The sequence below is a fragment of the Lissotriton vulgaris genome, chromosome 5 (genome assembly GCF_964263255.1).
Source record: "Lissotriton vulgaris chromosome 5, aLisVul1.2, whole genome shotgun sequence".
In the NCBI taxonomy this organism is placed as follows: Eukaryota; Metazoa; Chordata; class Amphibia; order Caudata; family Salamandridae; genus Lissotriton; species Lissotriton vulgaris.
The window spans coordinates 1,558,739,964-1,558,754,888 of record NC_141693.1 but is presented as its reverse complement, the minus strand read 5'-3'; the positions used below and the strand labels follow the sequence as shown (position 1 = coordinate 1,558,754,888).

Sequence of the window (14,925 nt, the reverse complement as noted above, 5' to 3'; positions counted from 1 at the left end):
TCAGCAGGCCACCCCCTGCAGATCTTAGCGCGCGAGCTGGTGTGTACGCTGTGATCAGATTCGTCAGAGGGGCCGGTGCTCTGCCATTCAAAATACGATGGCAGGTGCAAAGGGCTTTGTACTCTACCCTTCTCCTCACCGGGAGCCAGTGAAGCTGCTGGAGGGCCGCCCTAGAAGGCGCCCTTTTTGGCAGTCTGAGGGTCAGACGCGCTGCCGCATTCTGCAACACTTGCAGCCGGGCCATACTTTTTTCTGGAGCCCCCAGGTACAGCAGGTTCCCATAGTCCGCCCTCGCCGTGACCAGGGCATGAACCAGGGTTTGGCGTGCTTCAAGCGGGAGTAGGTCCAAGACCTTTCTCAGCCTCTTCAGAATGCCGAAGCAGACTCCCACCACCCGATTGATCTGGGGGCCGAAAGTAAGCCCAGCGTCAAACCACACCCCCAAGTTGCGCGCCTCAAGGCACGGGGTAGGGGAGGGTCCAAGGCAGGAGGGCCACCACGCCGACGACCAGGCAGACTGGGCTTTCCCTACCACCAACACCTCTGTCTTGCTACCGTTCAGCTTCAAACAGTTATTGGCCATCCATTCGGCAAGATCTTTCATGCACGAACGGAAGCCATCGGCAGCAAGACAGGGCGCCTGCGACAGGGAGATCACCAGCTGCGTGTCGTCGGCGTAGGACACCAGTTGGAGGCCATGGCTCTCTACGATCGATGCAACAGGCGCGACATACAAATTAAAGAGGGTTGGGCTCAAAGACGAGCCCTGCGGCACGCCTTGGCCCAAAGGCACCCCCCTTGAATAGCAGTCTCCCTGCCTGACTTGAAAACTTCTCTCATTGAGGAAGTCATGGATCCATCTCAGCGCGGTGCCAGATATGCCACCACTGTTCAGACACTGTAGCAGGATGTTATGAGCTACAGTGTCGAACGCCGCGCTGAGGTCCAGCAGGATCAGCGCCATAGTTTGACCTGCGTCCACGCCCTCTCTCAGATGTTCCGTCGCCATGAGGAGGGCGGACTCGGTGGAATGTCGAGGTCTAAAGCCAAACTGCGTCGCATGGAGCAATCCCCTTTCCTCCACATGCTTCATAATTTGGGTATTAACCACCTTCTCTGCCACTTTTGACAGGAAAGGCAGGAGGGAGATGGGCCTCAGATTTTCTAATACCTCGAAGCCCAGGTGGGATTTCTTCCTGAGCGGGAGCACCACCGCTTGTTTCCATCCGACCGGCAGCTTCCCCGATCCGAAGGACACATCAAGGACGTGCCTTATATAAGGCTCCAGGACTTCCAAACTGTCTGCCAAGCGTTTTGGCGACACCGGGTCCCACGGGGACCCTGATTTAACAGAGCGGCACACCGCTATTAGTTCCTCCGGAGGAGGGGTGCGATAGTGTGATATTTGCCCTGCCGTCTCTGTGTCCCCTACTGCTTCCTCTAGGTCCCATCCTGTGGACCGAGTAGGGAAGGTCGAGTAAATCTTCTCCACTTTAGCGGAGAAGTAGTCTGCAATCCGGTCACAAGACTCCGTAGAGCAGGTCTCCGGTTCTGTGGGTGCATTTACCGACGTCAGGGATTTGTAAATGCCAAAGAGTTCCTTAGCGGAGTTCTCTGCCCCTTGAATTTGTTCAGCAAAGTAGGCTGCCTTAGACTTTTTTATCAGCCTATGGTGAATACGCCTTTTGTCCAGGAATACTTCCCTGGCCTTGCTGTCATAGGACACCCTCCAGACTTTTTCTGCCCGCCTACAATCTGCCTTTGTCAGTCTCAGCTCAGCACTGAACCAAGGTGCTGAGCGCTCTTTCCGAGCACTTGTATTCGAACGGCAGAGTGGGGCTGTCTGGTCAAGCGCAGCCAAAATACGATGATTCAGGTTGCGGGTGGCGGCTTCTATATCCTCGCCCCCCGGAAGACCATCCCTAGTTAGGGCGTGGTTAAAATTTTCCACCGAAAATTGAGCCCACTTTCTTCTACGAAAGTTGGATGGTGCCTGGCTAGTTTTATGAGCATTTCTGCTCTGGATTGTAAATGTAACCAGGAAGTGGTCGGTCCAGGGAAAAGGTTCAACACCTGACACCTCCACACCTTCCCAATTAGCATAGACCGGGTCCAGGAGATGACCCAGTCGATGCGTAGGGGCTTCCAGTTTCAGATCCAGTTGCAGGGCGAGCATGTCCCGACCGAGATCCTCAACCCCTGTAGCCTCCGGACAGTTGAGGTGCAAATTAAGATCACCTAATAGGAGAAATTTGTCCCTGCGCAGGGTTTCTTCCATGAGGCTTTCTAGCAAGCTCTCCCTAAACTTAGTGCAGGTCCCTGGGGGTCGATATACCAAACATCCATTTAGCGTGTGAGCCCCATTAATTTTAATCGAAAAGAGACCCGCTTCACTCTCCGCAATCAGCGTGCGTTCCAAGCCGCAGGCCAAAGTGTCCCTAAAAATTATCGCAATCCCCCCTCCCACCCCCTCTGGCCTATCCAGCCTAACCCAGGAGTAATTCTCTGGTGTGGCTTCAATGATGTCGGAGTCGGAGAACTGATCAAGCCACGTTTCTGTTACAAACAGTATGTCGAGGCTTTTGTCAGTTATCAGCTCGAACACATCGAGCCTATGCTTACGAAGCGACCTGACATTCAGGAGACCACAGGCCAGCGCCTGTTCCGCGGACTCCTGAAGCCGGGTGGTCATACGAAAGCTGCAGTGAGGACAGGTCCTGTCACTGCTCCACATGCCGTGCAAACATGGGGTAGCAGTGCGAGGGCGGAAACTGAGGAGTTGTTCCCTAGTCCAGCGAAACTTTTGACCAGGGATTATCGCCCTAGCCCGCTGTCGGCCGCGGACGGGCGCAGACGGGCTCGACTTTGGCGACACTTCGGCGCGCCTTCGTCGCGCCCGCTGCGCTCGTCCGCTGCGCTCCCTTATTAACATCCGCTTTTTATGTCCCAGCGCGAGTGACCTCACGAAAAACTAGACCGCTAACCGGTCTCTCCCGCAAACCGGAAGTGGCAGTCTCGACCTTCCACGCCCTCCGCGCAACGGTGCTAGTCACCGCGTCGGACCAGGGCGGGAAGGAGAGGAGAGAACAGCCCCGGCGTCCACTGAGGTAGGTTAGCCTGTTTGGCCAATTTGTTAGATTCTGGTTTTAGGATTTCAAAGTTTCTTTGGTCTGTTCTTGGCATTGTCTAGCTCTGATCTAAAGAAGTCTTTTTTTTTTAGATTGTAGAATATTTTTGTTATAGGAGTTTCTAGCTTTCCGAAGTAGTTTAAGATGGAAGGGGAGGGATGTTGTCTCCAGTTCCGTTCTGATGATCGGAGTTCCTTTATTCAAGAGCTCCGTAAAACCATGGGTTTTTGTCTTTGTCAGGAATTTATTTGAGTTTAGGTCGAACAGCTTGGTCAAAGACCTTGGTTATTGTGGAGTTGTAGTGATCGGTGAGGTCACCGACGTCCGACATGTGTATTGCTGCTCTCCGGTTCCGCACTGTTTCTCGGTCCCCTTCGACGTGCAATCAGCTACCCTTGACGGTATTGTTATTGATTGCAGTTTTCCATTTGTCGCGCATCGTCTCATCTCGAAAAGACTTCGATCTGAGAACTTGTGGCGGGCCTTCTGGCCTACCCGCGCTGACCGCAATATCAGTCGATGGAACGGACTACCTTCAAGTTTTGTCCCAGGTGTCGTGCTAATTTCTCACGCACCTACTTGCACGAAGTGTGCAACCTCTGACTGTCCCCGGAACACGAAAAAAACTGTGATGCGTGTCGATCACGATTGAAAGACACTTTGTGACCGTCTGGCTCAACGCCACGAGATGCAACACCAGAGCGGCTCCGTACCGGACATCTTCGGTGAAGAATTCGACACAGAACAGCAAGCTCAAGGAGCCGAAGAGGAAGAACATTTCTCCTGGTCTGAAGTCGACCTTGACATGGAAGAAGAGGTGCAAGTTACTCTGTTTCAGTCTACCGTGAGTAAAGACACCCCTTTGCCCCCTCAACAACCAAAGACAAAGGCTCCGGTCCCCCCCTCTGCCTTCGGGCCAAGGTCGGCACCAATAAAAGATTTCCGATGCCCCGCCTTCGGGCCCTGCTCTAAAACATAAAGGGAAGCCTTCCGGCTCAAGCCGGCCCCACTCTGGTGCTGAGAAAACACCTTCAGCACCGAAATCCAAATCGAAACCTGTATCAGTCGCAATTCCACCGTTCCCGAAGACTCTACCTTCGACACCAAAAGGCTCTGAACCGAAACCTTCGACTCCGAAACAAACAACTAATGATAAAGATACTGTCTAAAGAGCCTCGCCCGATGCCACGCCTTCGGATCCAAAGCAAAAAAAAACTTGTGATCAACCCTGATACAGGACATATCAATGGATTATCATACTGATTCAAGCCCAGATAATGACCCTGATTTGTATTTGTTTAGACCCTCCCCACCTGATGATAACATTGGGTACATTGAGCTCCTTAACAGGGCTTCTCAATATCACGGGGCGGAATTGCATAAAGAGCCTTTAGGAGAGGATTTCGTTTTTGAGACACTTAGTTCCTCTTAGAGAGCCACTCATACCATACCTCTGCTAAAAGGTATGTTGAAACACAGATGAGATATTTAAAGATCCTGTGAGGGCAAGAATAATTACACCTAGAGTGGAGAAAATATGTAAACCTTCACCCACCGACCCTGTTTAGATCAGAGGTCAGTTGCCTTTAGAGACACTTGTGGTTTCCAATGCTTGCAAGAGAGCGAACTCACAAACCACAGGTGAGGCTCCTCCTCCTGATAAGGAGTCTAAGCTTATTGATACCTCTGGGAAAAGAGTGGCTTTACAAGCGGCTAATCACTGACGCATTGCCAACGCTCGGGCTCTGTTGGCTCGCTATGATAATGCTCATTATGATGAGTTAGAAAAACTCATGCAATTTTTACCAGAAAGCACAAAACTAAGGTTAATGACCCTATCCAAGAAGGTAACCTTATCACTAATACCTCAATCAGGTGCGCCCTGGATGCACCATATACAGCAGCTGATACAGTAAACACCAGTGTAACTCCTAGGCAAACATGCTTGATTGGGAATCTCAGGATTCAAGCCTGAGGTGCAACCTCCATCCTCAACCAACTATTCGACAAAGAACATATATTTGGGCCAATGGTTGATAACTCGCTGGAGAAGATGAAAAAAGACACGGAGGTTGCAAAGTCCATGGGGGCTTGGCAATTGCCTACCACTAGGGATTCCTTTTGCCGCTCCTTTTATAGGGGTGGTTCCAAAAATGTATACACCGAAAACCCCTCCTCCTACAAGGGTAACAACCAATCCCCCTCTTCAAGAGGTTATTTTAGAGGTGGTTTCAGAGGGAACCACTGTAAGGGAAGAGTAAGAGGCAACTCCACACGCACTTCCCCCGCAAACAAACAGTGACTTCCTTCCGTTACTCAGATCATTCCACTCCTGTCGGGGGACGGCTCCTCAATTCCTACCTGTCTTGAATTCAATCACCTCAGACCAGTGGGTACTACAAATGATCCAATATGGTTACTGCCTCGAATTTACACACACACCCCCAGATGTTCTTCCAAGATCACATGCAATGCCAACAGAGTATCTTACCCTTCTAAAGCAAGAGGTTCTCTCTCTTGGAAAAATACGCTATAGAACCAGTCCCATTACAATATTGGGGGCTCAGATATACTCCCTGTACTTTTAATTCCACAAAAAGACATATCTCTCAGGCCCATACTAGACCTCCGAGAACTGAATCTGTATATTCAATTGGACCACTTTCACATGATCACACTCCAATCAATGCTCCCACTCCTTCAACAAGGCGACTTTCTGTCCACTCTGGACTTGAACGCCTATTTCCATATTCCCATTTACCCTGCTCACTGGAAATACCTCAGGTTTGTGGTATATGGCCAGCATGATCAATTCATGGTGTTCTCATATGGAGTAACTACCGCACCAAATGTCTGGCAGTAGTTGCAGCTCATCTAAGGAGACAGCACATTCACATATTCCCTTACCTAGACGACTGGCTCATAAAAGCCAGTGCGCAACAAAGCTGCCTATGCCACACAAGACAGTCCAACTGCTTCACGACCTTGAGTTTACTGTAAACCTTACCAAGTCTCCTCTCCAACCATCCAATACACAATTGTATCTAGGAGCCACAATAGACACTCAAAGCTCTAGCGTGTCCCAACCCAGTCAGAATCCGCAACATGCAGACTCTAATCTAGTTTCAGTTACAACACTCGAGTGTTAATGCAATTGATGGGAATGATGTAGTTTTGCATTTTAATTGTTCCTTACGCAAGACTTCAAATGTGTCCCCTCCAGGAATGCTTAGAACGTCAGTGGAACCAAGCTCAAGGTCAGTTATCAGATCTAGTGTTGGTAGATGGCCGCACCCATCGGGCTCTGCAGTGGTGTGATACAAAAAACCTTTCCAAGGGGCGGCGATTCGTCGCCAGAGTTCCACAGATAGTGCTAACAGCAGACTCTTCGCTTACAGGTTGGGGAGCTCATCTACAGAAACATACCTTTCAGGGCATGTGGACTCTTCAACAAAGCAACTCCACATAAACCATCTAGAACTTCTAGCAATTTTTCTAGCGTTGAAAGCTTTTCAACTTCATCAAGTAGGCAGAGCTGTCCTAATTCGCACAGACATGATAGCAATGTACTGCATGCAAAAACAGGGGGGGACACTCTCCAACTCTTAACAGTTAGCCCTGAGCATCTGGAGATGGGCCATACCGTACAAAATACGTCTCCTTGCGGATCACCTTCCCAGAGTATACAACCAGATTGCGGATCTACTCGGTCATTAACAACACCAGATCCACGAATGGGAACTCCACCCTTAGGTTCTCTTCACGTTCTTTCAAATGTAGGGCTTCCCGGATATAGATCTGTTCGCAACCCACCTAAACGCAAAATGCCCAAATTTCGCATCAAGAGATCCACACCCATTGTCCAAAGTCAATGCACTATGGATGAATTGGTCAGGGATATTTGCTTACGCTTTTCCACCTCGTCATCTCGTTTCATTAGTGGTTTGAAAGCTCGAACAGCACTCCCTGACACTAATCCTGGTTGCTCCTACATGGGCCCGTCAACCCTGGTTCGCAACCCTCTTCGAGTTGTCAGTAGTTTCCCATCCAAAACTCCATCTCACTCCCAGTCTCATTCAGAACCATGGAGTGATAAGGCATCCAGATCCCAGTCATCTCAACCTTGCGATCTGGAAGCTGAAATCCTAGAGTTTGGCTACCACAATCTTCCCCTAGATTGCCTGAATATCATCAGAGGCTAGACGTCCTACCACAAGGGCATGTTGTGCTGCAAAATGGAAGTGGTTTATGATTTACTGTAAAAACAATCAAGTCTATCTGCTAGACGCTTCAATGCAAAAAATCATTTATCTATTACATCTACAGCTTTCCAATTAAGCGTATACATCCATACACTTACATCTTGCTGCAATAGTTGCATATCTTCAGAACAGACAACAGTTGCATCTTTTTAGAGTACCTGCCATTAAAGCTTTCGTGTATGGACTCGAGAGTCATTCCCCCTAGACTTCCACCTGCCCAGTGTAGAATCTCAACATCGTTCTTACAAGACTCAGGGGTCCGCCTTTTTGAGCCATTGCATAGATGTGAACTGCCATTTCTCACTTGGAAGGTAGCTTTCCTCATAACTATAACATCTCTAAGAAGAGTGGGTGAGCTTCAGGCACTAAGAGTAGAAGAACCATTTTTACAAATACATCAAAACAAAGTAGTTCTTAGGACTAACCCCAAATTTCTACCTAAAGTAATTTCTGCCTTTCATATCAACCAATCTGTTGAGTTGCTTGTTTTCTTCCCTCAACCAGATTCTGTGGCAGAATGTGCTCTGCATACCCTAGATGTAAAGAGTTAATATATTACATTGAAAGAACAAAACTTTTTAGAAAGACTAAGCAACTTTGTTGCTTTTGCGCCACCACATAAAGGCACTCCAATATCTGATATTGCAAGGTGGATAGTTGAGTGCATTCAAATATGTTATGCAAAAACAAAACAAACGTTAACAGTTCTCCCTAGAGCACCTTCCACACGCAAACTTGGGGCTTCTATGGCATTCTTAGGAAATAAACCCATAGGCAAAGCTGCAACATGGTGTACACCTCACACATTCACAAAACACTATTGTGTAGATGTGTTATCAAGACAACAAGCTAGGGTGGGCCAGGCAGTTTTATGTACATTATTTCAGACCACTGCAACAGATGCAGGTTAGCCACCGCTTTGGAAAATAACTGCTACATAGTCAATGCATAGCATATGATCTACAGCTCATATGCCTTGAGCGGAAAATGCTACTTACCCAGTAAGCATCTGTGTAGGAAGCTGGCTGTGTATATGTATATATATGTAAGAAAGTGGCCCTGTATATACTGTCCCCAGAGGTTTGGCAGAGGCTAAAGTTAGTTATAACCTTACTCTCTAAAGTGGTAGCTTGGTCGAGCAGTAAGGCAATATCAGAGGACAGTGTTAGTGCAAGGAATTGTGTGGGTTTAAGGGATAAATAGTGAAATAATACTGGTCAGTAGGATCCAATTTTAACAATAATTGCAAGGCGTGTTGGCTTACACCTTCGAGGTTCCTAGTGAGACGGTGGTATAAAAACTGTTTTTGATTTTGGAGGAATAGTTTAAGGATAGCACCAATTGAATAACGCCACCAGGGGCTGGTCGGCACAAAACAAAACAATGTGCATCCAAACGTGATGCAGTCTCTTAAGGAAGAACGGGGTTGCCGCCTGACCAGGTCGGGACTCTCGTTCAGAATGTCGGAAACTGCCGCAGCGAAGTCTGTCACATCGGATGCAGCACTATGTTCTCTCCTGATAACAGGTGAGTAAATCGGAATTTGTTCAGCTGATTTTAGATGAACATTTTAAAGTTTCAAAACTCCACACTTAGAAGAATTTCCAAGTGAAACCAGTCAATGTTACCCTATGGAAGAAAAGTGAGTTATAGGCTTTTGGGTAAGTACTCGACTGGCAGAGTTAAGGTTCTGGACATAGACTCATCGGTCTTCCCAGGGTCAGGTAGGTACAATTGGTACACCCTCAGCGGCACAGGGGCAGCAGGGTGCAGAGGTAGTTAGGCCCAATGTTCTCCTATGAGAGGTAGGGGGCCTTCGGTCGGTGGCTGCTGACAAGCATGCCACGCGGCTGTGGGAGCTGGGCTCCTGGGCTCTTGCTTAGGCAAACGGGGAACTAGGTTAGGACCAAGGTTGCACTGCCAGGGGCACTCGGGGGGGGGGGGGGGGCAGGGTGCTTTTGAGCTGTCGGGCGCTCAATGTTATTCAATAGAGAACTTGGAAGATGAACAAAGGCTGCAGGCTTGGGTACAGAGATTCGTCAGGAGCGACCAACACTTTAAAGGGGTAAGTTGGGATCTTGGAGGATAGGTAGGCACCCCGGAGTTGGGCACAGGGGACCGTGGGGTGCAGGGGTGTCTTTGACGTTGGGAAATCTTACCCTCTGCTGGTCGCGGTTGGGAGGGGTCCCTGGTTGTGAGGCTGCAGGGGTCGTCGAGGAGGGTCCTTGGTCTCTGGATTTCAGGTCACAATCACTGGGGGGACGTCCTCAGGGTCTTTGTCCACTTGGGCACAGGCCGTGCTCGGCGGGTGAAGTGTGTGCTGGATTCGCAGTTTCTGGCTGGCACCAGGGGTGTTGCTTTATGAGCAAAACCACTGCTCGTGGGAAACCCAGTCTTGGTAGTCTCAAGGCAGTCCGGTCCTCTGGGGTTTGTGAGGTTGCTGACCACTGAAGGCGCCGGAGTTTCGCAGGAGCAGGTTCAAGGATCAACAGGTCACTTGGTATCGTCCTCTTGTGAGCAGCTGCATGGCAGGTCTTCTGGTTTCTTGATCTTCTTGCTTGTTTCAAATCTGGATCGGAGGATTAAAGGTTCAGGGTGCCCCTAAATACTAAATTTAGGGGTGTTACAGGTAGGGTAAGTACAGCCCCTATCCTTCTCCTCTCCTGTGGGAGGGGGGCAGAAGCCTATCTCTGATTGAGCAAGGCTCCCCATCCTCAAGATGGCCGGAGCCCGTAGTTGTGCTTCACCTCGCCTCTCCCACCTGAGGGGTGGAGTTGGCACAGGCAGGCACACCCCCGTTCCTCACTTAGGGTTTCCTACCAGTCTTCCCGCCAGAGTGGGGTTTAGTTGCGGAGTACAGCAGGTTGCCTGGAGAAGCTCACAATGGTGGCATGCCTTTGAAGCTTCCCCTGCCCATCCTGGGGGAGGAGACCTAGCACCTAGATACTACTCCGGGACATTTCATGTAAACAGGTAAGTAAAATCGTTTTTGTTAGATTATGTAATTCTAAAGAATTTCTTTAGTTTCTCAAACTCCACACTTAGAAGCTTTCACAGAAAAACAGTCAATGTTAACCTATGGAGAAAAATAGTGTTATCCGTTTTGAGGTAAGTATTTGGTAGTGGAAGTTGAGTTTCTGGGGGTAGACTGGTCCCCCAAACACGGATACACTCTAGTTACACCCTCAGCTGCACTAGGACGCCTGGCTGCAGAGTGTGGAGGCCCAATGTTTATCCAATGAGGGATAGGGAGCCTCCGGGTTGGTGGATGCTGGCAAGCAGGCCACTTGGCTGTGGGAGCAAAGCTCCAGGACTTTAGCTCGGGGCAAATGTAATGTGCACTTATATAGTGCAGCTGTCACCCCAAGGGTATCCTGGCGCATAGATTACCAATCAGCGTGTATCAGAACTGAGATGGGCAAATATCTAGTCTCTAGGGAACAATTTGTTTTTCAATTCCTTCCTGAAGCAGTTGTCTAAGCTCCGTAGGTAGTGAATTCCAAAGTCTGGATGCCGTGAAGCAAAAAGATCTGCCCCCATTCGAACTTTACTAACATGGGGAACACGGACTAGGTTAGCAGAAGCGCGCAGGGATCTAGCAGGGGAGTACCATACAAATTTCCTTTGTAGTACTTTAGGCCAAGTTTTATGTACTGCCCTGTAGACAATGCAGAGTGCCTTAAATTGACTCTTTTCACAACGGGCAGCCAATGTAGGTCCTTTAAGGCCAAGGAAGCAGACTCCACATGGCCGATTTAATGCCAGTTTAGCCACCATGATCTGTACTCTTTAACTGTATTGTCAAAGAGGCTGGGGCACCAAGAAGGTGTGCATTACAATAATCTATTCTGCTTAGAACAGTACTCCGTACCACTTGAGGTCTAACAAGAGTGGGTAAAAATGGGAGTATCTTCCGAAGAGCTCGAAGCAGAGATAGGCAAATGTTCACAGTTTTGTTCACCTGAGAATCCAGTTGTAAATTGCTATCCAGCAGCACCCTGCACCCTCAGCTGCACTAGGGCAGTCGGTTGCAGAGTGCTGTTTCTACGTCGGACGCTCTATTGTTTTCAATGGACAACCTCTGGTTTGGAAAGACTGCAGGCTTGGGGACAAAGGTCTTCTGGGTGCGACCAGTACTTCAAGAGGAACGTTGGGAAGTTAGGGGTTGGTTAGGCACTGTCTGTTTGGGCACACAAGGCCGTGGAGCGTCGAGTGCTGGGGGGCCTTTTGGTCATGGTCACAGTTAGAGGGGGCCTTCTGTATTTAGGCTGCAGGTGTTGGATTGAGGAAGGTCGGGGTCGCCGAATCTCGAGCCAGGATTGCCTGGGTGAGCTCCTTGTGTTTACCCACTCAGGCTCGAGCCGTGGATGGGGGGTGTAGAGTGGGGCAGATTCGCACTGTCTGGCTGGAGCCAGAGGTTGCAGGGGGACAAATCCGGTGTTCACAGGAAACCAAGTCTTTGTAGTTGAAGGCAGGCAGATCCTCTGGGGGTTTCGAGGCTGCTGGCTGCAGGACACACCAGGATATTGCAGGAGCAGGTTCGACGGGGAGACAGGCCGGTAGGGCTGGGGCAAAGTCGGTGGGCGTCTTCCTCTTGTTGGCTGCTGCACGGCTGTTCGGTCCTTCTTGTTGTTGCAGGTTCTTATCCGAGGAAGCAAGGCTCAGGGGTGCCCCTAAATACTAGATTTAGGGACCTTACAGGTAGGTAAAAGGCAGGGACCAATGGGTCCCTTCTGTGGGGTGGGTACACCCCCTATTATGCCACCCCCGGTGGGAGGGGGGGGCATATGCCTGTCCCTGGTTGTCTGAGTCCCTCCCCATCTTCAAGATGGCCTGGGCTGAGAGTTGTGCTTCACCATGCCTCCCCAACCTGAGGGGTGGAGTTGGCAGAGGTGGGCACACCTCTCTTCCTCACTTGTTTTTATCCCGCACGTTCTCCCGCCCAAAGTAGGGGTCAGAACCAGTGGGGACAAGTTGCTGAAAGCAGCAAGTGGCCTGGGGAAGCTCACAATTGCGGTGAAAGTTTGAAGCATCCCCTTCGTGAACCCTGCCCATCCTGGGGAGGAGGCTTGGCACCTCGTCCCAGCATGTGCATTGTTTCAGGCCTCAGAGAGCTACAGGCTCTCGACCCAGGGGTCCAGAAACCTGTCTGGTGGTGGCAGCAGAAAGCAGCCACTCCGCGTGGACACTAGTGGTAGGTTAGTTTTCAGGGGGCATCTCTAAGATGCCCTCTGTGTGCATTTTTCATTAAATCCCACTCGCGCATCAGTGTGGGTTTAATGTGCTGAAGTTTGATACCAAACTTCTCAATTTTCAGTGTAACCATTATAGTGCTGTGGAGTTCATAATGACAAACTCACAACACCATATACTCTTAATAGCAGCACTGCACTTACAATGTCTAAGAACTAACTTAGACACTGTAGGGGTACAAGGCTAATGCACCTGTACCCTCACCGCCGGTATAGTGCACCCAGCTACAGGGGTGACTGACCTATGCTAGGGCAGTGGGTTGTAGGCATGGCACACAGTGTGCCATGTCGACTCTTTACTTTGTTCTGCACCAAAACACGCAGCCTGCAAAGGTAGTATGAGTGCAGTGGTACAGGACCTCTAAGGGTGGCACAATAAATGCTGCAGCCCTTAGGCCTTCTCTGGTCACAGTGCCCCGGGTACCTGTGGTACCATTTACCAGGGACTGACCTGTGGCCAGAGATGCCAACTGGGTTTAGGCTTCAATGCGGTTTTAGGGAAAGAACATAGGCCCTGGGTACCTGATTAGCAGGAGCCCAGTGAACATTCAGTCAAAGTACATCAGCAATTCAGCAAAAAGTGGGGGCAACCATGCAGAAATTGGACACTTTCTCACATATAGAGCTGTAGAGTTGTATGTGCCCTCCCATCTCCCCGGGTACCTATACCTGTTGCAGAAATCTTACTTTGATCCATGAATTCATGGACATCTCCTTTCACTACTATGGAGTCGAAGCCCATGCGCACGATCACCGAAACGAGTCACCTACCTCATGACTAATAAGACTTCTTCGAAGAAAAGCAAAGTGCAAACATCCGGACCCAACACTAGATGGCGATATATGCATAACATGAGACTACAGCTCTATATGCCAAGAACAGATGCATACAGCTCTATATGCCAAGAACAGATGCATACTTGTGAAGTAGAATTTTCCTTATTTATTAACTGTATTTAGTTTTGTTTGCTTACTGTGGATCTACATTGGTTTTTGTTTGGATTCCATTTCTTATGTTTCTGCGGCCCTTTTCATTGACACTGGGGATGAGCGGAAATGAGGTCTTATGATTAGCAGTTATAATTTAATTGGACAAGATCCTGAACAAAGTTCCTTTGGGATTATCTTTGCCTCATATATGGTTCCTTTATTGCTGTATAAAGACCTTCAACTAAACAATAAACAGTTGGGAATGGTGGGAACCTTTTATTGTTTTGATTGTCCAGAATGTCCCATTCATACAAACTTATTTGTACAAATCCTTTTTTTACATTTCACACTTTTCGTTGCTTGTAGTTCCCAAACACCTATTTACAGGTCAAGCCTTCTAGATTGCACTAGCTGTTGGGTTGCAAACGAACTGGTGTGAGCATGTTAATCGCTTACAGGGTCTAGGAGACTGTCCATTGGTTACTCCATCCTTGCTTGTTCAGTGGGTTTCCTTGTTTATCTTGTTCCATGTTGTTTGTCTCTCCCCTACTCCAAAGCCCCTTTACCATCCTCTTGACTGGCTGACTTGTCTTACCACTGTTCACTTTTGGAACTTATTTTTCTTTTTAGTTGGGCACGCCACCAGAGTGCTTGATGTTTTTCAGCTCTTTCGCTTTTTCCCACTGCTTTCTGCGCACTCTGTGTTGCATTCTCTTGTGTGCTTCTCCCTTGCTGTCTCCTTCCCTGGCTTTGTTTTTATTCACCCCATCCTGCTCTGTTGTGAGTCCTGAGCATACTCACAAAGTAACGTTACCGCATCAATGTGCCTTTTGATTGTCGATAAAAGGAAATAAAACTGAAACTGCATCAGAAAAAGCATTGGCTAAGGCAGTAGATTCCGAAAGTGTACCTTTTGGATTTGACAATGCTTGTTTGTTGAGGTGACAACTCTAAATTGTTTTGCATTTAGATGCTACTATCAACTTACTATGCCATTGTTTTTTAGGAAGGACCAGCCACAGTTCTCACCACTGTCAAGAAGAAAGTGAAAAACGTTGGCATATTTTTAAAGGTGAGAAGACTAGGTGTACTAAAGACATAAAGGATTACTGGTTTTGGTGTCTTTCATTTGAATTTAGATAGCCTTCTGAAAAATTAGTGGGAACCTTTCCTAGGTGCTAAAGGGATCCAGCAACCACCCAAGCCATGATGTTTGTTATGATTAGATGGCTGTTTGAGAAATCCCTCCGCATTGGTGGGCACACTGATTATGCGCAGCCCAGTGATTAAATCACTTGCTCCCACTTGGATATTTGTAACTAAAAGACGTTGACAAGACTAGCCCTGTTACAC

At 48.7% G+C, this 14,925-nt stretch overlaps 1 protein-coding gene across 1 annotated transcript in view; it reads left to right on the top strand.

Annotated features, from left to right (window-relative positions):
• The window catches only part of SUPT16H (SPT16 homolog, facilitates chromatin remodeling subunit), a 270,497-nt gene that overhangs the window by 86,688 nt on the left and 168,884 nt on the right, over positions 1 to 14,925 (top strand). Inside the window, exon 11 of the mRNA XM_086923629.1 lies at positions 14,579 to 14,644. Coding sequence (XP_086779755.1) covers positions 14,579 to 14,644 — 66 coding nt within the window. The remainder of the gene's footprint in view (positions 1 to 14,578; positions 14,645 to 14,925) is intronic.